We start from the raw sequence: 24,811 nt of genomic DNA on the forward strand, positions 1-24,811 counted from the left end.
GAAGTGTGGTAACACTTGCAGGCTGCCCCAGAACACGCTATGCAAAAGATGCATTTCACTGTGTTTCGGTGTACATGTGACTAATAAGATATCTTTATTAGTCACATGTACATTGAAACAGTGAAATGCATGTTTTTTTTGTATGGTGTTCTGCGGGTAGCCCGCGAGTGTCGCCACGATTCTGGCACCAACATAGCATGTCCAAAACTTCCTAACCTGTACGTCTTTGGAAGGTGGGAGGAAACTGGAGCACCCGGAGGAAACCCATGCAGACATGGAGAACGTACAAACTCCTTACAGACAGCGGCAGGAATTGAACCCAGGTCATTGGCACTGTAAAGCGTTATGCTAACAGCTACGCTACTGAAGATGAGACAAGATATCTTGTCTTGTCTTCCCCACTTGTGAATTTTAATCAATTTGCCATTGGTAACAATAGCAACAAGATCCTAATATATAATTCTCTCCAGGTTTCGAGGTATCTTGGCCTTTCCACCTTTTTTTATAAGATGCTCCTCAAAATCTAATTCTTTGACCAAGATTTGTTTATCTGCCTTAATATCACTTTGTGTAGCTTGTTACCATACTTTATCTGAATGCTACTGAGAAGCAATTTGAGACTTTTTACTATTCTCGCACCACTATGAAAATACAAGTAGTTATTGGTATAGACAATAGGAGCAGAAGTAGACCATTCGGCCCTTCGAGTCTGCACCGCCATTTTGAGATCATGGCTGATCCTCAACAATCAATATCCTGTTCCTGCCTTGTCCCCATATCCCTTGATTCCCCTATCTATAAGAAACCTATCTAGCTCCTCCTTGAAAGTGCCCAGAGAATTGGCCTCCACTGCCCTCTGAGGCAGTGCATTCTACAAATTCACAACCCTCTGGGAGAAGAAGTTTTTCCTCCCCTCTGTCCTAAATGGCTTAGCCCTTATTCTTAAATCATGCCCCCTGGTCCTGGACTTCCCCAACATCTGGAACATACTTCCTGTCTCTATCTTGTCCAATCCCTTAATAATCCTGTATGTTTCAATCAGATCCCCTCTCAATCTTCTCAATTCCAGCGTGTACAATCCCAGTCTCTCCAACCTCTCAGCATAAGACAGTCCAGACATCCCCGGAATTAACCTCGTAAACCTACGCTGCACGCCCTCTATAGCCAGGATATCCTTCCTTAACCCTGGAGACCAAAACTGTACACAATACTCCAGGAGTGGTCTCACTAGGGCCCTGTACAAATGCAAAAGAATCTCTTTGCTTTTGTACTCAATTCCTCTTGTAATACAGGCCAACATTCCATTAGCCTTAATCACTGCCTGCTGCACTTGCTCATTCACTTTCAGTGACTGATGAACAAGGACTCCTAGATCCCTTTGTATTTCCCCCTTACCTAACTCCACACCATTCAGATAATAATCCGCCTTCCTGTTCCTGCTCCCAAAGTGGATAACCTCACACTTATCCACATTAAACTTCATCTGCCGAGTATCTGCCCACTTACCCAACCTATCCAAATCACCTTGAATTCTCCTAACTTCCTCTTCACATGTCGCTCTGCCACCCAACTTTGTATCATCAGCAAACTTGCTAATGTTATTCACAATGCCTTCATCTAAATCATCAACATAGATCGTAAACAGCTGCGGTCCCAGCACCGAGCCCTGTGGCACCCCACTAGTCACGGCCTGCCATTCTGAGAAACATCCATTCACCCCTACCCTTTGTTTCCTATCCGCCAACCAGTTTTCTATCCATGTTAATACCCGCCCCCCAATTCCATGAGCCCTAATTTTACCCACCAATCTCCTGTGCGGCACTTTATCAAATGCCTTCTGAAAGTCGAGGTATACAACGTCCACTGAATCTCCCTCGTCTATTTTCCTGGTTACACCCTCAAAAAAAAACTTCAGTAGATTAGTCAAGCATGATTTGCCCTTAGTAAATCCATGTTGACTCGACCCAATCCTATCATTGATATCCAAATATGCCACTATTTCATCCCTAATAATGGACCCTAGCATCTTCCCCACCACAGATGTTAGGCTAACTGGACGATAGTTCCCCATTTTCTCCCTCCCTCCTTTCTTAAAAAGTGGGATAACATTAGCCATTTTCCAATCCTCAGGAACTGACCTCAAATCTGAGGAACATCGGAAAATGATCACCAATGCATCCACAATTTAGTACCCTGGGATGCAGACCGTCTGGACCTGGGGATTTGTCAGTCTTCAGCCCCATTAGTCTACCCATCACCATTTCTTTCCTAATGTCAATCCACTTCAGTTCCTCTGTCACCCTCTGCCTTTTGTCCATCCTTGCCTCTGGGAGATTTCTTACGTCTTCCCCCGTGAAGACAGATCCAAAGTACTTATTAAATTCGACTGCCATCTCCCTGTTTCCCGTAATAATTTCACCCGATTCGGTCTTCAAGGGCCCAACATTGTTCCTAACTAACTTCTTTCCCTTCACATACCTAAAAAAGCTTTTGCTATCCTCCTTAATATTCCTGGCTAGCTTGCCTTTGTACCTCATTTTTTCTTCCCGAATTACCTTTTTAGTTAAATTCTGCTGCACCTTAAAAATTTCCCAATCTTCTATCTTCCCACTCAGCTTGGCTCTGCCATACTTCTTCCTTTTTAACACAATGCTATCTCTGACTTCCTTTGTCAGCCACGGTGGCCCCCTTCCCCTCTTTGAGTCTTTCCTTCTCTGGGGAATAAACTGATCCTGCACCTTGTGCATTATTCCCAAGAATACCTGCCATTGCTGTTCCACTGACAATTCTGCTAGGATGCCCGCCCAGTCAACTTTAGCCAGCTCCTCCCTCATGGCTCCATAGTCTCCTTTGTTCAACTGCAAAATTGACCCTTCTGATTTGCCCTTTTCCCTCTCCAATTGCAGATAAAAACAATGTCCCCCCTTGCAAGGGACTGAATCTCATTCCTCACCAACAGGGCCACCCCACCCCCTCTGCCCACCTTCCTGTCCTTACGATAGCATGTATACTCTTGAAAATTGATTTCCCAGGTCTGATCTCCCTGCAGCCATGTCTCCGTTATCCCAACAACATCATACTTACCCATTCGTATCTGAGCTTCAAGCTCGTCTACCTTATTCCTGACACTCTGTGCATTCAGATATAGGATTTTTAACCCATTTCTTCTCCTCTCCAATCGTATTAATGTTCCGAAATTGTGTAGTTCCTACCTGTCCTCTACCCTCCATCTCGCTATCCTCTCTCTCATTCTGGATCCCCTCCCCCTGCAAATTTAGTTTGTAGGGGTAAATTAGGGACTAGTTAAATTGTCAGTTTTGGATACAATTCTGAGTGCATTTTATATGGTTTTCTATTCCTTTAAATGCTATTTTGTGCTGAATAGAAGTTTAATTGAAGCTCCATGTCACTGGTTGCGTATAATATAAAGTGTGTGCTCTACACCTGGATGTGCACAGAAGAGTAATGCTTCTAACAAAGTACATCTTCCATTTAATACAGTGGAAAGGGACAACACAGCCTATGAAACTGAATACTCGGCCTTGCAATGGCCTGCTACGACATATTCTGCAACAGGTCTACAACCACTCAGTGACTGATCCAGAGAAACTGAACAATTATGAACCCTTTTCTCCAGAAGTTTATGGAGAAACATCGTTTGATTTAGTTGCCCAAATGATTGATGAGATCAAGATGACTGAAGATGATACATTTGTTGATTTGGGAAGTGGTAAGAATTGTCAAAATAACTGGGAAAATTCTGAAGAAATTGTTTTGTTAATCTAATTACATCATTTACCCAAATAATCTGTAAATGCATCAACTACCCATGTCAAGAGTAATTTATATGGGGGGGAAAATAAAATTTCTAAATTATTTGTTGATTGCATAACACTGATTTTTTGTTTGTGTAGTTTTGTTTGGTTAACACCAACTGATTCCTTTCCCTTTAAGGAGTGGGTCAAGTCGTGTTGCAAGTTGCTGCAGCTACACAGTGCAAGCATTACTATGGTGTTGAAAAGGCAGAGATACCAGCAAAATATGCTGAGGTAAATGCAAAATCAAGTTAGCTCTTTTCAGGAATGAGGTTTGGGAGCACTTCTGCATGCAAAGAATGTTAAACTTTTGGAACTCCTGGCAGTTGATGCTGGGCCATTTGTTAATTTTGAATCTGGGAGTGATGAAATTTTTGTTGTCCAAAGGTTTTACGGTATTTGGGAGGAGAAGGTGGGTATATGCAGTGTAATATGTTGCTTTTTATTGTTGCTGGGGCAAAATCCTGGAACTCTCTCCCTTTTAGCATTGTGGGTATACCCACACCTCAAGAACTGCAGCGGTTCAAGAAGGCAGCTCACCACCACCACCTCAAGGGCAATTGGGGATCGACAAATAAATGCTGGATCAGCTTGCAAAGCTCGCATCCTTTGAATAAAAATCATCAGATCAGGCCTGATCTATCTGAATGGTGAAGCAGGCTTGAGCTAATTGGCCAAATCCTGTGTGTTGTAATCCTATAGTCATCATATTATTTTTCAATCTTACATAGGCAATGGATACAGAGTTCAGGAAATGGATGCGGTGGTATGGGAAGAAATATGGAGAGTACACTGTAAGTGTGTTTTATGCTAAGCTTCAGTCCCAAACTATAAAAATATTAGTTCTTCAATTTAAGTGATGGCTGTTTTCGGGCAATTAGGATTTTTTTACATGCATGCTAGAATTGGTTAAAGATGTGCATTGTCACATCCTTTACATCTATGTACTCTAGTTACCAGTTGTCTCTCCAATTTCACCTTAGCCATGCTTAATCTTGACTTTCATTTACAATAAATTAGGAGATCACTCTGTTAGCTACGTACCAATTTCTTAGTAACTTGGATTTTCTTGCATTCTGTCATTTAAGTAATTATTGTTTTATGATTCTGGGCTGCATTTTATTGCTATAGTTTCTCAGCTTTCTCTTTGTCCTTTTGGGTGAATGTACAAGAAAGGAGCTATACAGGATTTCGGTTGTAATTTTTAAATTGGTGGGGGTGGGGGGGAGGTGGTGCGGGGTGGTGCTTAATTTTGCCAATGTCTTTTTTGTTGTCTCTTCTCTTCCTCCTCTTAACATTCCTCACTACTTTCCTTCCTGTTTATTTTGCTCTGTCTTTACAATCGATTCCCTTTCTTTTGCATCCTATCCCCTTATTACTTAGCCTCTTCCTTTGCCCTTTGTTCAATTTCTGGAATTGTATCCTTGTTGGTTTCCCATCCTCCACCATACAAACTTGTCGTGTATTTTGCACTGTTAGGCACTTTGATTGCTAGTCTTCCTTGGATTAAATTTGAATCTCTTGGTCTGTAAGCTCCTCTCTGAATCACCTTAAATGAAATCTCCTTAAATGAAATCTCCAGTTGTGTCCATCTTCCAACATGTTCTGTTGCTCTTATTTGGACTTCTTGCGTACACTTGTCATATTGCTTCATCATTAGCATGGCTGTGGAGCATAAGGAAGGATAGAGACTATTTAGCTTGAACCTGTTCCATTAGTCAGATTATTGCTGTTGAGTATCACAGCCAATTTTGAGTCACTCATTGTCATCCAATTTCCAAATCTAAGCCTTCCCACTTCCCTATATGCACCACATTTTTGACAAAGTTTTATCAGCTTTTCTAATGGCTCTTACCCAGTTTACCTCGATACTGTGGTGTGATACCTTTTCATATCATTTTAAAAGACAATTTGCACAAGAGGATATCACTGGCTTTATAAGTAGATTGTTTTGAGGTGCAATGATGTGTGCAAAAGCAGACAAAATTGTGTGCAGTAAGGGATTATTTAATGACTGCATGCTTTACTTTTGTGGAAGCTGTTGAGAACGAAATGCTAGAAAGTTATTGAGAGAGCTCCGTGACACTCTTTAGTTTACATCCACCTGAACCAATACAGTGAGGCCTTGTGTATTGTATCCCAGAAGATGGCATTCACCTGCAATACCACACTTGTCTCAATGCTGCACTTGAAACCATCAGTCTGTTTAATTTAGCTTGCAGTGCAGTTTGAGTTGCCGATCTTTTTGACTCACAGTGCTACCCACTAACTGAAAGTTTTGATTTTGTGTAATCTTAATTGTTTCAGCTGATAGCTTTGTGTGTTTTTAATTTGCTTGTTGAATTTCAGTCTGATCACCCCAGGTTAACAATCTATATATTTTCTGGCATTGCACATGCCTTCTTATTTTATCGAATATAATTTTACTGGCAATTCTATACCTAAATATAGATCCACAATCCTTTCTTCACTTGAAAGGCTGGATTATAATAGACCAAGACTTTTCGTGACTCAGAGTTATTGTAATCATTGTAAAAGTGAGTGATTTTGTAATTATAGAATGTAGGAACTTTAAATCTGCCCCCCACTGTTGTTCAATAAGGCTCAGACTTGAGTTTCGTAGGGGAGGGGGGAGGGAGTCTGTGCAAGTCTCAATAAAAGATCCTAGTAATTCTTTTGTAATATTGAGATTTGAGGTTGAAATATTTGCAGGGAGAAATAAAATAACCAAAATAGGATGCTACTGAAAAGCCAGAGCAGAGAACAATATGTTCCTTATCAGTAATTGCTAAAGGATTTTTTAAACGTGCAAATCTTGGTAAATTTTGCATGTATTTTTTGTGAATGTATAGGAAAGTATTATTTTGTTATTTGAGCAGTCTCTTGTTTCTTTCAGCTGGAAAGAGGTGACTTCCTTTCTGAAGAATGGAAAGAAAAAATTGCAAGTACAAGGTGACCAGTCCAAAAGCAAAATATATTTTAATTCACAATTTATTAAGATTTATTATTGCTGTTGAGGTTTGTGCATTTGGCTTTGTAAACGTGAACCATAGCTTCAGAAAGAAAACTAGCACTACAAACAATTTTGCACCTAAATTGTTGATTTGCATTCAAAGAAATAGTGCACAATAATTTGTGCAAATCATGAGTAACGTTTTTCAAAAGACCACAAAAATGTTTCAGGAAATGAATAATAATCATGGCAATGATACTCTAGAAACTGGAGCACTCATAAGGAGAATTTGATTTCAAATCTAGCCACCTGAGAACTCGTCCTAAATCATGGAGTGAAAACTGTGGCTGAAAACTTCGATTGTTGTGGTTGGTTCATTGATGTTTTTTAGGTTAGGAACTTGACCATCGTTATCCATGACATAGGATACCTGTTGGACATCAGTGTTGTTAACTGCCCACTGAAGTCCATGTGGTTGATCTAAATGCTGTGATTCAAGGAGGACTTCCACTGCACATGCAGGGGATTGTGGATGGGCAGTTTGTGGCATCCTTGCTGGTATTGCTCACCTCTGAGAGAATTTTTTTTTCTTAAAGACCGCTAGAAGTCTGTTAATTGCGATTTGTTTCCCAGTATTTCCTTTTTGAAATTGCGATTGTAAGGCACCAATTTTGTAATTTCCTTTCCTTCTTTACAATGATTTTATCATAACTTTAAGGAGAAGTTAACATAGTTGTGCAATTCTATAAACAATTTGTTACTTGCAAGTTTCCTTTCGTTAAAGCTAAATATACTTAGTTGACTTACAGCTTGTGATTATAGGTTTTGTTTGGTTTTCCTTTTAAGTGTAATTATTTTCAGAAATTTTAGCGCAAGAGTGCTATTGTTAGTATCTATTAGGGCTAACTTGCTCTACAGTCTTTTCAATTTTTTATCCAACTTTGAAATGTACTGATTTTACAATGGGGCATTACAGTCTTTGTTTTATTGATTTTTAGGATAAACAATTTGCCTTTTCAATTTTCAGCTTTTTAATTGTTCTAAAATTTTGCTTCCACTAACAGACCAATGGATATAATTTTTTGTGACAGGAAATACTTTATCTCTTCTGTCCCAACCTTGTAACATTTTTGGTCCATCAGTTGTGTGAGTGGCTTCATTACCTAGGCCCCATACTTGGAAATGTCTGCCCTACTGTTCACTTCCTCTTGAGGTCCTGTCATCCTTTAAGATTCTTGTTAAACATTTAGTCATCTCTGCTATTTGGGTCAGTGTCCATATTTTGATTATTACTGTGAAGTGGATTGGGATACTTTCAAATGTTCATGGTGTATATTTGTGTGGATTATTCTTGTTGAATGCTAACTTAACTCTGGTATTTTTCTGGTTTTATTTCATAATGCTACCCTTTATTCTAACATTCTTAAAATTCTTAATTCTTAGGTATAATCTCAGTTAGACATGGAAATCTTCAGATGTGCTACAAACGCAGTATTCTTGAAATAGTTTTGATCTATACTCCATCTTAAAATATTTCCTTGTTTCCATTCCTTTTTTCCACTCTTTAAAACATTTGTTTTCCACTGCAGTAAAGTCCTTTTTTCCTGTTCTCAATCAAACCTATTTGTTGCCATCCTTTTAAGTGTTTCATATTTAGGTCTCCTGTTCCATGATTAATCCTTGAACGGGGACTAGTACTGCATCTGTCCTGGTTGTTAATGATATTGATCAATCTCGATTGAGATGTATAAGTACAGTTGTTAATATGATCTCATTGTGGTTGTAGAACCTTATTTGGACCATCTATTGCATTTGTGAATAATAAGGCCTAATCATATTCCTGATTCATTGTTTTTCAATTAATGTCACATGCTCTATTGCAGTGTGTAATAGTCTTATCAGCTGGTATTAGCCTTTGTATAATGATCAATATATCGTCTTTCGTATAGTTAAAAAAAAATTGCATGTCTTACCAGTTCTCATTTTAAACCTGGCATTTAATCACAGAGGCTACACTATCATGTTTTTAATGAACATATGCACCTCTGTATAATATGTTTGAGAAGCCACTGGTTTGAATGCTAACGCTGCTGTGAAGTACGTTAATTAGACTGCAGATTGCATTGCATGTTTCGAGTATGATGTATGTTCTTAATTTAAATGGACTTATCACCCTAGGTAGTTTTGTCCAGACTTCATTTATGTAGTTATTTTTTTCTCTGAGCCCCTTTTTTCCTTCAAATATTCCCCAGGTACTAATTGTGATCTTTTTTTATCCCCAATAAATGCTTCATTTGTATCTTGAAGTAATTTGTTCAATATCTGAACATTGGGGTTGTATTCAGCCCCAAAGTTTGAGACAGATTTGACTCTGTTTGGTGAGTTGCTCGGAGCCCACTCTGTTTCCTCCTTAAGGTATTCATAGTTTAATTTGTGTCAGAAGATTCTATCTTCACATTTGCTTTGGAATTGCTCTGTAGTAGCTGCAGGGTTTTTTGTTTTTTATGTATTTCATTTTTGGTTTACTCTTTGGGCAATATCAAATCCATTGTAGTTTTAACAGTAAATTAGCTTTCACATTGTTGCTGCTGAAACGATGTAGTATGTGTTATGAAATTAGAATATTTTAGCATATTTGGCAATAGCCATGAAAATAGTAGAGTTCATGTTTCAGAGCTGCTCGAGTATTTCCATTTCTTTGTATTGTTGATTCAAATTTATGGTAACTGCAAAAGTTTACTTTGGTAGTAAGTTGTTTGGATTTTTCTCAATTCATTTGGTTACTTGAAATTTCTGCATTCATGATTGTCAATTGCTCCTTGGTATAATAGGCTAAATAATATAAATGTTTTTGATTGTGCTTTGGTACCATGTAAAACTTGTCACAAGAATGAATTGATTTGATTACATGTGCACTGCTTTAGGTTACAATTTTGGATGGTCGAAAGATTATATTTTCAGTATTTCTTTGCAGTGTTGTGTTTGTGAATAATTTTGCCTTTGGTCCCGAGGTGGATCACCAGCTGAAGGAACGATTTGCAAACATGAAGGAAGGTAAGAAGATTTGTCCTTTCTCTAAGTTTCTTTTGTTAGTGCAGAATTTTGCTCAGTGGCTCCAAGTCAACCCATTTTCTAATGTGAAATAGTAAAACAGTTGAAAATCAGTGGATTTTTGTGTTGAACTTTACCGAGCCTATATTACTAGATGACATTCTTCAATGTAACAAATATTGTTAGGTTATAACAGGTTGAGTAATAATCTGAATTTGGAAATTGTGGTTGTTCATGCTTCATACTTTGTAATCCTGATAACAATATGTTGACATGGAGTTTTCAATTTCAAATTCATGATTAGGAAAGAATCAAAGGTGACACACAGAAAAGCCCTTTCATGAAGCAAGTGGTTAACATCTGGAATTCATTGCTTGACAAGGCAGTGGAGGGAGATTAATTGGTGGCTTTCAAAAGGGAATGAAAAAAATTATATGGCTATGTGCAAAGAGTGGGAGAGTAGTAGTAGATTTTTGAAATCGAGAGAGACTGGAAGACTTGTAGTGTTCTTTGTGCTGTTTGATTCAGTGAAGTTCTTCAGCAGAAGTGTACATTATACTCAATTCTGTTTTTTTTTGGTAAAATGTGACTTGGGTTTCTTAAATCAACATTAGATGTGCAATAAGTGGCTGAAGTACTTTGCTAGCTGTTTGGCTTGTCATAAGTGAAACAAGATTAGGAGCAGAATAATCTACTTGAAACCTTTTAAAATTTTTCTAAGCACCTGCTTTTTCTCTTACTTTAGCCAACTTGATAGTAGACTGTGAACACGTGCACTTGGTTGGGTGTGTTATCTTGTCCACAGTTTCTCTCTTTTCTCTCTGGTATTTAGGCTTGCACTTCCATCTCACTACCTGCAGAACTACTTGGTTTATTCCCTTGTTCTATGCTTAATAAAAATAGTTGCAGTTGAATAACCATGGAGTATAATCCATCTGTGTTCATGATGCAGAGCCCTATTTGATGGTTGTTTAAGGTGGTCATTTGAGTGTAGGCCAGGAGTTGTAACCTAGCTACAAGTCAAGGAAGGTTTGCAGTTTTGCGAATTTACTCAATTGACTCTTTTTTTTAATTGACCTTAATCTATCCTTGCATTTGCTTTTAAACTGTTTAATCCACACATATTCCATATTTAAAGATTCATTTGAAAGGGTGAGCAGTGGATTTTGAGGAATGTGAGACAGTAATGTTTGTCAATTTTACAGGTGGCAAAATTGTTTCTTCCAAGCCCTTTGCACCATTGAATTTCAGAATAAATAGCAGGAATTTGAGTGGTAAGTTTTCACTTGCTGTGAAGTATCTTTGAGAACTGGATTTCTCAGATATAATGACTCCGATCTATTTTGTGAAAATGATACATTTCTAAGCAATTAACTTGCATGTTTTATGACAAATTTCTCAATCTTTTATTATTGAATTGGAGGTGTTACGGATTAGGTTACTATTGGTGAATGTCCCTTTAAGAGAGAGTAGTGTGTGTGTGTGGCGTGATGACGTCAACAGAAGATAAGAATGTAATGACAATGGTGGAGCAGACAGTCAGAGTCAGTCAGAGGTGAGGTGAAGAGAGAGAGAGACACACCAGCCTGCTAGCTTCTCTATCGATGGATGAGAAACAATAACTGTGTCTGACACTACAATCCACTTATGGATTTTTGGAGTAATCCGGTGGAGTCCACTTTGTCATTAACCTGTAGTGGGGAAACAGGTATTTGTGTGGACGACCACGATTTGAGTGCCTTTCGGGGTTGCAGGTACTTTGGAGCAAAGCGGTGGAGTAGTCACTGCTGAGTAGACAGAGGTGTCGTATGGATTCCATCGTGGAACATTTCGGATTTCGTAATTACTCGCTATTTTCTCTCTACGTCTTGTCTTCAGTCAGTGGTGGTTGTTGTAGAAGCCTTTGCTCACATTTCAGTTCAGCAAGCCATAAGGTGAACTTTGAGAAGCATTCCTGGACTTGGGGTTTGGGAATTTGCCACACACGCACTTCGAGTCTAGATCTTGGGGTTAATGCTTAAGATCTAACGTTTTTACTTCTAACATTCTAACCTTTTTACTTTTATTTTTCTTATTATCATAAGTAGTTATTAATAAAATAGTTTCTAACACTTATACATGACTCAGAGTGTTTCTTTTGTTGCTTGTACGTAACAGAGGAAATGCATTAGTTATGTTATATACCTGTCTCTGTTCCAAGGCACTTTGCTGAATTGAGAAAATCAGTTTGGTCTCTGGTCCTGAAATGAATATCATTTTATACTTGTATGAAATTTCTGTTCAATTTCATTATACATTCTAATAATATACTGACTGACATGGATTTTGCCAATGTAAAAGTTGACCTGCGCTCTCTAATAAATCAGACAATAGCAGAACCAAAGCACTTACGATTAATGCTTTATTAGTATAATGCTAGCTGGAGTGGGGGTACATGGAGGAGCAAACAGTCAGTGCTGCTCTTCCCTGCATGTGGCCCAACTCAAGGAATACAGGATGCTAACAAACTTAAATACATTGTTCTCTGGTGGGTGTCCACCTACTACACAGGCATACCCATATTTGGGTATGCTTGACCAGCTCACTTTGTGGAATGAAGGGATTGCTAGTCAGTGAGAAAAGAGTGCCTCCTGAACCAGATCTTGCTTTCGGAATACTCCAGGTGAATCTCTTGTTATTATATCTGCTACCTCTCCTGCCAACTGGTCAAGAGTCCTTTGATGTGCTTCTTTTCGTTCAGAATGACTCTTTAGGTTTATTCAAAAGTGGTGGACTTTGATCTTTGTCCTTATGCCATGTTTCCATTTTATTCACATATGGTGTTTGCAATCTACTTTCAAGAGGCTGGCCAGTTACCAATGGTATTTCAATTGATTCTTCAAAGCATGAAGAACTTGTTTGCCCATTTGGATTTCTGATAGAAGGGGTGAAACATTCTGAACACTGAAGTTTTGACGGTCTTGGATCATTGAAGTTGCTTGTAATGCTCACAATATCAGCGTCATCTCTTTCAGAACCTCTGATGCATGATAAAAGTGATGCAAAGTGTGACTAAAAAAAACACTGTTTTCATAAGCTTCTTCTGAAGCAAGCTCAAAAGATAAAGTTGGCATGGTTGGAAGATGATCAAGGACAGGATATTTTTTCCTCATTGGGGGACAAACCTTTTCGATTCAAAGACTGCTCCCATGTCTTGTCCAATGCACTTTCCATTTCGGTTACTGATCCTCACAGAGGGAAAAACTGCCTGTGTTATCTTCTGCCTTATTTCCTTCATTTTAATTAGTTCATATTTCAGAAATTCTGCTAAATTTTCCTTGGAAAGACGATGTTCCAATTCTGCCAAGCCTACTTGGTTGTGTTGGTCACCAAGAAGTTTGAGACACCAGTTGCACAGTTGGTTTATTGCTGCAGGATTCAGTTTACCAGCTTTGTACAGATCATCAATTTGATCTGCTTCTTTCTCTATCTTAAGTACTAATGGTCTTGGAACTTTTAACGTAACATCTGTTCCATCAAGAATGTCCAAGTCTACATGACCCTCCAGTATGGAGTCAATAATTTCCTTTTCTTTTTCCAACTCCAACAGCGTGTACATTACTGTGTTCCAAATCTCACGGAGCTCTTTCAATTCTAGAAAATGTTCTTCTGTGCAGCCATTGGCAGCTTTTTCTAGTAGATCCTTCATTTCTTTATGCTGTTTCTTAAAGGTTTGATATTCACTAACCAATAATGCTTCCCTTCTTTTACATTCCTCAGTGACAAAAGCTTCTTTCTGAATTCCTTCTAAAAACTGGTTATGTGCAATACAACATTTCATTCCTGCTAAATGAAGGTCTTGTGATCTTTGGTATTAGGCCATGTGACTGTTCAGTGGAAACCAAGTTGAGAAGTTCCTTGTTTTTGGTAATAGAGCCCATCTTAGAACATGGCACAATGCATAGTACTAATACATGTGGCCAAACAACCCTCTCTCCTAAGGAGAGAGCAGTAATTCTAAACTTCATACTCTCATTACTGCTTGGATGTTGCCTATCCTGTGTAAAAGATAGCTGGGAATGCAAGGGTTAATGAATGCAATGTAAGGGTTAATGGTATGCTTCTCATTGTCAGCTTCTTCCCATAGGAAGGAATTACCTCAGCCATGGGGTGACTGTAGTTTTGACTGGATTTGAGGCCAGGTGTGAGTGAGAAAGAAAGTAATTTTTTAGACATATCTTGTGCTAAAAGCTTTATGTAAACAACTGCCTTAGTAACTGCAACTTCCCACCAAGCTTTCCCATGAAAGTGGGTATAAAGGTATGCAATAACTGGTGCTGCTTTGAGTGAGCTTAATACAGAGCTTGGGTTACACTGTTGACTTTTTCTCTGTATCCCTCACTCCCGCTAGCGTAAAACTGATAAAGCATTTATCATAAGTTCTTTGGTTCTGCTGTTGTCTGATTTATTACAGAGTGCGGGTCAATATTGCTGCAGGAAATAAAAGAACGTTGAGAAGCAAGTTAATCAAGTTTTTGACAAATTTAACACTGCAGCAACTCACCGTCCGAGCAAGCGAACCGGCTCGGCGGTCGGGGCACGCAACGGCGAGGCCCAAGATGACACTGGGCCTTTGTCTTCCCTGAGTGATGGGGGAGAACCCACGCGCGTGAAAGGTTGATGACATAGCGCGTATGTCATTTCCAAGTTTGGAGGGCGGGAACCGCGCTCCTTAAAAGGCCCGCGGAAGGCATAAAAATAAATCAGTCTTATTCAACAGTTCACAGGCTCACGTCTTTATTTTCGCATCGCGGTAGCAGCCGCTACATTGGTGACCCCGACGGTCCAAACGGAATTTGGACCCATACAATGACCGACAACGCAGCAGCCAACACAGTGGCACTCAAGCTGCCCACCTTTTGGACGCTTCACCCCCGCGTGTGGTTTGACCAGCCCAAAGCCCAGTTTCAACTGCGGCAGATCACCTCTGACTCCAAACGGTACTACCAGGTGGTCAGCTCTCTGGACCAGGAGACAGCTGCCCAGGTCGGAGACTTCATCTGGAGAAGATAAGTACCCGGCCTTCAAGGCCCTTCTCCTTCGGACCTTTGGCCTCTCCCGTCACGAGCGCGCCGCCTGCCCGCCTGCTTCACCTTGACAGCCTGGGGGACAGACCTCCATCGGCCCTGATGAACGAGATGCTGGCTTTGGCTGAGGTACACAAGCCCTGCCTGATGTTCGAACAGGCCTTCCTCGAGCAGCTGCCTGACGACATTCACCTGTTGCTGGCAGATGCCGACTTCAGCAACCCACGTGAGGTAGCCGTCCGGGCAGATATCCTGTGGAAGGCCAAACGCGAGAGCGGTTCATCCGTTGGCCAAATCTCCAGACCGCGTGCCCAATGCCTACCTAAACCAGTCCCAGCAGCCGAGCGACCACACCCCAGAAACACAGATGACGACACCGATGACCAGCTGTGTTCCTACCATCAGAGGTGGGGCATGGAGGCCCGTTGATGCCGACCACCCTGCAAGTTTCAGGGAAATGCCAGGGCCAGCCACCGCTGATGGCTATGGTGGCTGGCCACCAACACAGCCTCCTATTTGTTTGGGACAAGCAGTCCGGCTGTCGCTTCCTCGTCAATACGGGAGCAGAGGTCAGTGTTTTGCCCCTGACTGGCCGTGACACTCGCAGCAGGCAACAGGGACCTGCCCTCAAAGCCGCAAACGGCACGACGATATGAACTTTTGGTACCTGTACAATCCAATTACAATTCGACGACAGCCGTTTTACCTGGAACTTTACCCTTGCCGTCATCGCCCAGCCACTCCTAGGAGCCGATTTTTACACTGGGCCCACAACCTGTTAGTTGACCTACGAGGGAAACGGCTAGTGCACTCCAGAACTTTCCAGACTTACTCTCTGGGAGAAGCCAGCCTACCAGCCCCGCGCCTGGACTCCGTTTCCCTGTCTGGCAATGTTCACCAAGCTCCTAGCCGAGTTCCCATTGGTCCTGGCACCTCAGTTCATGAATTCGATGCCCAAACACGTGGTGCGGCACCACAACAGGGCCACCCCTTCATGCTTGAGCACGATGACTCCCTCCCGACAAGCTCCGCCTGGCGAAGGAGGAGTTTTGCCGCATGGAGGAGCTAGGGATCGTTTGCAGGTCAGACAGCCCCTGGGCCTCCCCCCAGCACATGGTCCCCAAAGCCACCGGCGGGTAGAGGCCCTGTGCCAATTACCGCAGGCTAAACGACACCACCACCCCAGACCGCTACCCCGTCCTTCACATCCAGGACTTCGTGGCAAATCTATACGGGGCCCACATCTTCTCCAAGGTGGACCTCGTCCGGGGATACGACCAAATCCCGTCCACCCTGATGACGTCCCCAAAACTGCGATCATCACTCCGTTCGGCCTCTCTGAATTCCTTCGGATGCCGTTCGGCCTTAAGAACGCCGTGCAGACCTTCCAGCGGCTGATGGACGTGGTAGGCCGCGACCTTGACTTCATGTTCATTTATTTAGATGACATTCTGATTTGCCAGTCGTAACTGCCAAGAATACCTTTCCCACCTCTGCCAACTGTACTCCTGCCTTAGTGATTTCAACCTCACCATCAACCCAGCCAAGTGCCAATTCGGCCTCGACTCTATAGATTTTCTTGGCCACAGAATCACCAGCGAGGGAGCAGCACCTCTACCTGCCAAGGTAGATGCTATCTGCCATTTTGTCCTTCCCAACATGGTCAAAGGCCTGCAGGAGTTCGTGGCATGGTCAACTTTTACCATCGTTTCATCCCTGCAGCAGCCCGTATCATGTGCCCTTTGTTCTCACTGATGGTTGGCAAGGGCAAAGACATCACCTGGAACGACGAGGCCACGGCTGCCTTTAAGGCCAAACAAGCCCTAGCAGATGCTGCGATGCTGGTACACCCCAGGACAGACTACCCAACCGCCCTCACGGTGGACGCATCCAGCACTGTGGTTGGTGGGGTACTAGAACAACTAATCGAAGGCCATTGGCAACCCTTGGCATTTTTCAGCAGGCACCTTAGACCATCGGAACTTAAATACAGCGCCTTTTGATCGAGAACTACTAGCGCTGTACCTGGCGATCAGACATTTTCGGTACTTTTTAAGAAGGCAGACCTTTCACCGCTTTCACTGATCACAAGCTATTGTCTTTCGCCTTCTCTAAGGTCTCCGATCCCTGGTCGGCCCGCCAACAGTGACATTTGTCCTACATTTCCGAGTTCACAACAGGTATCCATCATGTCTCCGGAAAGGACAATGTCGTTGCTGACGCGCTCTCCAGACCTACCATCCGCAGCCTGCCCCAGGTGTAGACTACATGGCCCTGGGTGATGCACAGCAAGCCGACAATGAGCTGCCCAGCTACAGAACCGCAGTTTCAGGCCTGCAGCTCCAAGATTTTGTAGTCGGCCCAGATCAACAGACCCTTCTGTGCGACATCGCAACAGGTCAGCCCCAGCCGATAATCCCTGCAGCCTGGCGGAAATGCATTTTCGACTTGGTACACGGGTTGGTGCACCTGTCCATCAGATCAACTGTCCGACTAGTCGCCAGCAGGTTTGTTTGGCACAGCCTGCACAAGCAGGTCAGTGAGTGGGCCAAGACTTGTCCGCGCTGCCAGACACCAAAAATTCAATGGCACACCAAGGCCCCACCGCAGCAGTTCGAGCCTACCCATAGAAGGTTCAACCACATTCACGTTGACCTCGTCGGTCCCCTGCCTGTTTCAAGAGGGGCGCGGTACCTCCTTACCATCATGGACCGCTTCACGAGGTGGCCATAGGCAACCACCCTCTCAGACATCACGACCGATTCCTGCGCCCAGGCGCTGCTCACAACTTGGGTCTCACATTTTGGTGTTCTGGCCCACATCACATCGGACAGAGGCACTCAATTTACCTCCAGCCTATGGTCTGCATTAGTGAACATGCTAGGAACGCAGCTGCACACCACCACGGCCTACCACCCTCAGTCAAACGGGTTGGTAGAGCGTTTCCACCGCCAGCTGAAATCAGCCCTGATGGCCTGCCTCACAGGTCCTAACTAGATCGAACTGCCTTGGGTCCTGCTCGGCATACGCACTGACCCCAAGGAGGATCTCCATGCTTTGTCAGCTGAACTTGTGTATGGTGTGCCCCTGGTCATCCCAAGGGAGTTCATACCCGCCCTTAGGGGGCCAGAGGAACAACCTGCAGCAGTCCTGGGAAGGCTGCGTAAGAGGCTCGGCAGCCTGGCACTGATTCCTATTTCGCGACGTGGTCAGTCTCCATCATATGTGCCCAAGGAACTCCGAGACTAAGTTTGTTTTCGTTCGCAGGGGTACACCATGGGCACTGTTACAACTACCATACGAGGGGCTGTTCTGGGTCGTCAGAAATGATGGGTCCACCTTTATTTTGGACATTGGGGGCAAGGAGGAAGTCTTCGTGACAGACTGCCTCAAACCGGCCCATTTGGACCTACAACAACCGGTCGAGGTCCCGACACCGCGACGCAGAGGCCGACCACCCAAGCAGCGGCTAGCGTAGCCCATGAACTTTGGGGACCGTGTCGCCGGGGCGGTGGGGGTGGTTTAGGGAGGTGGTGTAGCGACTCACCTAGCAAGCGAGCCGGCTCGGCGGTCGGCGTGCGCGTCGTCACAACGGCGAGGCCCAAGATGGCACTGTGCCTTCGTCTTCCCCGAGCGACGGGGGAGAACCCATGCGCGCGAAAAGTTGATGACGTAGTGCGTATGTCATCTCCGAGTTCGGAGGACGGGAACGGCACTCCTTAAAAGGCCCACGGAAGGCGAGAAAATAAATCAGTCTTATTCAACAGTTTACAGGCTCACGTCTTTATTTTCGTATCGCGGTAGCAACCGCTACAACACTATAATATTTCAGTAATTGGCAACAAGAAATATCATTGGTGTTGTGACTTTTATAGGGGAAACATCCTACAGTGCTTCAGAAAGCACAGATGTACAGCAATAGTTAAGTTTGGAGAGATGGCAAGTCAGAAATGTAGGCTAATGAGACTTTAATAGTTGGGAATTAATAATTTAAGAGGGCTCTAGGAAAGATGGCTGTCTATATGTTTGAAAGCTTTGCCATAGGTGTGGACTGGGTGTGAGAACATGTATGTGATCTAGAATATGATTGGAGGTGGTTGCCAATGGTTTATTGAGGCATGTGTAAAGGTCAGGTTTCTGATTCATGCATTTTTGAACACTGCATCAGTGGTTATTAGGAAGTATTATGATTGTCAGCAGAGAAAGCAGACACTATAATATAGAATGTTATAGTTTCATAGGGGGAGCATGTAGGTGCAAATTCAAAATGCCTATAATAGTGCTATTTTTTTCTATTTAGAATTTAAACAAAAATAAAATCAAACATGCTGAAACTGATCAAATTGGGGGAGGGGTGGGGGGAGATGTCCATTTTCACTGAAATTAAAAGCTCAAATGTTTTGAAATGAAGTTGTGTTTTGGGCATGTTTTGGAGTCTGGCTGTTAAACCTACAAATAACTTTGGAGATATTTTGGGTGTTTTCAATATTTTAAATGCAGTAGGTGACAAATTTAGATCATTGCAATTTTCAATTTTTCTTAAATTGGGGAAATCTTGTAGCTCAATCTAGTCCAGTTGCGGTTTTTTACTGCAGATACACTATTGCACTTAGTAATTTATAGGAGGAAGTGTGCTTGCTGCTTTTCAGTTATTGTACTTGAAACTCGGCTATGTAAACAAAAAAAAGTCTGTGTAATATTGAAACTTTAAAGGACTTCATCAAAAAAAAAATGTTTTTATTTCTTCAAAGATATTGGCACTATCATGAAGGTTGTTGAGTTATCACCACTTCGAGGCTCAGTTTCATGGACTGGAAAACCAGTTTCCTACTACCTGCATACAATTGACCGGACCATAGTAAGTAACAAAATAAGTCATTTTAGTTGCCGGGGAAGTTTCTTACTTGTAAGATTATTGGTGTCCTGATTGCAGGAGAAAAATCATCAGTTAAAAGATGTCCTTAACCTTTTTTCATAAACAGTAAGTTTTTTTAATACAAAATTTCATGGGAATACTATCAAACAATTTGATACTTAGCCATTTAAGATTATATTGAGGCTATCGAGCAAGATCTTGGTCAAAGACCTGGATTTTAAGGACCATCTTAAAAGAAGTTATGTTGAGGAACTAAAAGTTTGGGAAGGGAATTCAAGAGCTTGGAGTCTCTAACTGAATTTGCAATGGCATTGTGGTAGAACAATTAAATTTGGAGGTAATCGATATATAACACATTTGGAAGATGCATACTGGGGAGGAATTGGGGCTGGAGGATGGTCAAGGCCAAGGAGGAACTTGAAACAAAGGATGGTGATTTTTAAAATTAAGGCTTTTCCTGACTGGGAGTTGAGGATGAAAATGCTTGGCAGGAATTCTGATATGAACAGCATAATTTTGGATGGCCTCTATTTTGCTGTCAGGAAAGCAGTGGAATAGTCAAAATTTAAGACAGCACTTGGATAAGGATTTCAGTAGCAGATGATTTGAGGCAGAAATGGAATTTGCCTAGTGGGAACTATGGGTCTTAGTAATGATGTAGTCCTCGGGGTTAAATATAGCACAAGTTGCAAATGGTTTGGTTCATTTTCAGACAATTGATGTTGTTTTAGTGTGAGGAACTGCACAGTTTGCTGCTTGTTAGATATCAGTGTATAAAATCCCATTAAGTTTTTTCCCTCCCTTCCGTGTCTGCTGTATTATTAGCTTTGTGCAGCCTCCTCTCTAATTTCACTGCCTGTGCTGAAGGAATTAATCTCAATTCAGTTTGATTTGACCTGCAAGGTATTGTTTAGCTGGGTCTTTGTGTCTTTTGTGCGACGGTATCAGCAACTCAGGTTGTTAGCCCTGTCGTGTGGGTTGGAGACTCGTCCACAGGAAGATGTCCCAATGTGCCAAATGTTTCTTTAGCTTGAAATTTATGCTGAATGACAACACTCAGTTTAAACAATATCTGATAAAGGGATCATGTGTAAAAAACCTCCCAGTTTGAATGATCGTGGGGGGGCAATGAGATTTGTAGAGGTTTCAAAGGGATGTAGGCAGTCAATATGGATGGGAATAACATGGCAAATTGCATATAATATGGAAAAATGTCAATTCACCAACTTTAAGCAGAAAAAAATAAAGGTAGAGCTTTTCAAATGGTGAGAGATTGAAAAGTGTTGATATTCAGAGGGATCTGGGTGTCCATGTACAAGAATTGCAAAATTAAAGTGCATGTCTTCCAAGCAGTTAAGAAGGCAAAAGGTATGTTGGTCTTTATTGCAAAAGATTTGAGTACAAGAGTGAATATGTCCTACTGCCATTATATGGAACATGATGTACAGGTCTTTTATCCCTACCTAAGGAAGAATGCACAGTGAAACTTGATAATCCAGCACCCTGGGAATTTCGGTGATGCAGACCAGCAGATTTTCTAGACCAGTTGCAATTACTCCTATTAGTCCATCAAAAACACTTTAAATTCACTCTTTCTTTAGGTATGGTACAGTAGTACTATAAATTTTCCAGTGAACCAGGTGAGTTTAAAGGCAGCATAGGAAATAAAACCCAGTGAGAATGAAGGGAACATGGGAAACAGGGTTTTTATGAGTTTAAAACCTGTGGGAATGGGGCTCCAATGAATTTAAAAGGAATGTGGGAACAGGGCTCTGGTGAGTTCAAATAGACTGTAAGAACGGGTCTCCAATGAGTTTAAAGGAATGTGGAAAATGAGACCCTGTTGAGTTCAAAGGAAACACAGGGAATGGGACCCAGTCAAGTTGTAAAATGTGCAGGAAGTGGAGCCCCAGTGAATTTAACTGGAGTGTGTGAAACCAGGTGAGCCAGATGCCAAGCCATCAGGATTGTTGAATAATTGAATAACGGATTATCTGACCTTTACTGTACTTGTGATAGAGGGGGTACATCAAAGGTTTATCAGTTTGATTCCTGGGATAGGTGTTCCCTCTTTGGAAGAGGGATTATGCAAACTTGGCCTATGCTGCTTTCAAAAAAAAAGAAGCCATCTCTTTGAAATATAAATTCTTTTTGCGGTAGATATAGGTATGATGCTTCCCCTGGTAGTGTTATCTCAAGCCCGGGTTCTCTCACTCAAATTAAAGGGTCAGCCATTCCAAAAACTGAGATGTGAAGAAATCTCCTCACCCATACGATAGCAAATCTGAAATTCTCTATGCACGAGAGCAGAGTAGGCTTGGTTGCAGATTATGTTTAAGATGGGTTGTTAAATTTTAGATTATTAAAGGGAAATGGCAGGTAGCACTGAGAAGGAAGATCATCCAAGATGTTATTGAATTGTGGAGCTGGCACCTGTGGCCAAATGGCTTACTGCTGCTTCTGTTTCTTATCTTGCATTCTTATGAGCATGAAGATAATATCGTGACTGGGATATGTTTTGCTGCCAGGAGTGAGAATTGTGTGAAGCTGTGGTGGAAGCTCATTGATCTCCCAGTGATAGACGAAGATACAGCAATGCTTTGATTCAGTTCATTACAACTATTGCAGCTTCCTTTTGCTGGGTAATCAAGTTGGTAGTCAATTTGTGTACTGACTTTGGAGTCACAACCAGAAGATAGCAAATCATCTGTTTTTTTTTTCCATTTCAGCTTGAAAACTACTTTTCTAGTCTCAAAAATCCAAAACTCAGGGTAAGTTTTTTTGTTGTCTGAGCTTGTTCAAATTATTGCAGTTAACATAGCAAGCTCATGAATTTGAAATCAATAAATAAGTTATTTGGAACTAATTTGTGATACCTGTTACTGGTTTCTTTTTGTCTTGTTTTTTTTAACTTGTGTACACCCATAGAAATAAATCATCTAAAAATGTAGAGTGTAATTGTGGTAGAACAAAAAAAAATTTGTTTTCACTTTCCTGAACCACTGGAAAGATCTTTTGGAGAAGATTGAGCATAAGAGTAAATAAATGCTCAACATTGCATGTTAAGCTATTAATTTGAAAGCAAAAGTGGTTCTTCTGAATATGACAGTCTCAGTGTGAATTGGTATGAAAGACAACTGATTTCCATGGATGATTCATGTGTCCTATTCAGATGAGTTGTATTTACCCTGTTTAGTGACATTTGAGGAGGCCATTCGACCCATTGTGTTTAATCTGGCTCGCAGGGCAATCCCCCACACCCCTTGCCACCCATTTTCCACTTGCTTCCCTGCAACCAGTTCTTTCTCTTGTGCGCTATTAAAACCTCTGATTCTACCACCGAGGTATACCAGGGGTAACTTGCAGTATCCATTTAACCTATCAACAACATGACTCTGATGTGGGAGGAAACCCACCAGGAGAAGGTGCTTGTTGCACACAGCACTGGAGGTCAGGTGCGAACCTGGGTTGCTGAAGCTGTGAGGCAATAGCACTACCAGCGCGTGCTGCCCCCCGGGAGGACTGCACTGGGGGCGAGACGGTCGCCCACCTCTTTGCGGGCTGTGGGTTTGGGAGGAGGGTGTGGCGAAAGATGCGAGGGTCCTTGTCACGTTTTATCCCCAGCAGCTGCGTAACAGAGGATTCTCTGATCTACGGGCTGTTCCCGGGGACGCACACTTGAGGCGGACATCAACTGCTGCTGGAAGGTCATCAACTCGGCGAAGGACACCCTTTGGTCTGCCTGAAACCTGTTGGCCTCCCAGCACAGTGAGATGTCCGTAGGGGAACGCTGCCGGCTGGCACGTTCCAGGCTGCAGGAGTACGTGCTGAGGGACGCACTGAAGCTGGGTGTAGCCAACGCAAGGGCTCGGTGGGGAAGGACTACAGTTTAGGGTTCTTCTGCCACTGGAGAGGGAGGGGTAGGGTCAGACGAGGAAGCCTCTTAAATATTGTAAATATGGGATTGGGGTAGCACCCCAGGGAGCCACACGAGTGGCATTGGTGCTGTGGTTTTTTAATAAAAAGGTAACACCAATGATTGAACCGTACACGAATGTAAAAGTTTGCACTGTTTTATTGTTGTATATAGTTTTTTTATGACAAATAAAGTTTATTTTGGAATAATAAAAAAAATGTAGCACTACCTTCTGTGTTTCTGCATATAAAGTAGGATAAAGTTCTGTGCAGTTTAATCTGTTTCCCCCCACCATTCTAGTTGGTATTTTTTATATTACAGAAAGATAGGTACTATTTGTTTTCTGCTGTATCTTTATGATCTTTAGTCCTTTGTATTGATCATTTTCTTTTAATAATCTTGCCCACTACTCAAAGTTATAGTGCAGAACAATGGTGAAATAAGGATGATTTCCCTGTTGCCCTTTCAAGGAGTGTTTTTCTGGTACTTAAGTCTTCCACGGGTTTAAATTAAATTTGATGCTTTCTGTTTTTCAAAATTTCATTTGAAAATGACGCCCATCATTTGTGAGAAATCTGAAATGTAAATTCATGAATTTATACTCCACACAATATGAATGAAATGTTGATATTTGGTTACAGGAGGAACAAGAGGCAGCTAGACGTAGACAACAAAAGGAAAACAAAGAAAATAAGAGCAGTACGACAACTCCAACCAAGGTAATGTGTTTAATTTGCATTAAATATGTGTATCTCGTTATCAAGGTGCAACTGCAATATACTGTTTGGGTAGTTGTTGCTTGTAATTCATCAACAAGCGTATAATCCTCTTTGTAATCTCTTTCATATTGGAATGACATTCCAAATTTTCTGTTAGATATCTCTACACCTTTTACGACACTATGCAAAAAATGTATAAAGTATATGAGATCTAGGCATCGCTGGAAATGCCAGCATTTACTAATTATCCCTAATTGCCCTTGAACTGATGCCAGGCCATTTCAGAAGGCATTGAGTCATCCACATTGGATGTGGAGTCGCAAATAGGCAGATTTCCTGCCCTGACTGAACACCTGATTCTGAAGTTTCCTGAATTTCAGTTTTTAGTTTCTAAAATTTGCCTGCCTGAATAAAT

The 24,811-nt window shown here is 41.9% G+C and overlaps 1 protein-coding gene across 2 annotated transcripts in view; it reads left to right on the plus strand.

Moving 5' to 3' along the window:
* Nucleotides 1–24,811, plus strand: part of dot1l (DOT1-like histone H3K79 methyltransferase) — a 91,629-nt gene that overhangs the window by 23,689 nt on the left and 43,129 nt on the right. For both annotated transcript variants that reach the window (XM_052037599.1, XM_052037600.1), the window contains exons 5-13: nucleotides 3,502–3,730; nucleotides 3,955–4,049; nucleotides 4,547–4,609; nucleotides 6,712–6,767; nucleotides 9,743–9,822; nucleotides 11,025–11,093; nucleotides 19,637–19,743; nucleotides 22,491–22,532; nucleotides 24,319–24,396. In XM_052037599.1, the coding sequence (XP_051893559.1) occupies nucleotides 3,502–3,730; nucleotides 3,955–4,049; nucleotides 4,547–4,609; nucleotides 6,712–6,767; nucleotides 9,743–9,822; nucleotides 11,025–11,093; nucleotides 19,637–19,743; nucleotides 22,491–22,532; nucleotides 24,319–24,396 (819 nt within the window). The remainder of the gene's footprint in view (nucleotides 1–3,501; nucleotides 3,731–3,954; nucleotides 4,050–4,546; nucleotides 4,610–6,711; nucleotides 6,768–9,742; nucleotides 9,823–11,024; nucleotides 11,094–19,636; nucleotides 19,744–22,490; nucleotides 22,533–24,318; nucleotides 24,397–24,811) is intronic.

The sequence above is a fragment of the Pristis pectinata genome, chromosome 24 (genome assembly GCF_009764475.1).
Source record: "Pristis pectinata isolate sPriPec2 chromosome 24, sPriPec2.1.pri, whole genome shotgun sequence".
Lineage (NCBI taxonomy): Eukaryota > Metazoa > Chordata > Chondrichthyes > Rhinopristiformes > Pristidae > Pristis > Pristis pectinata.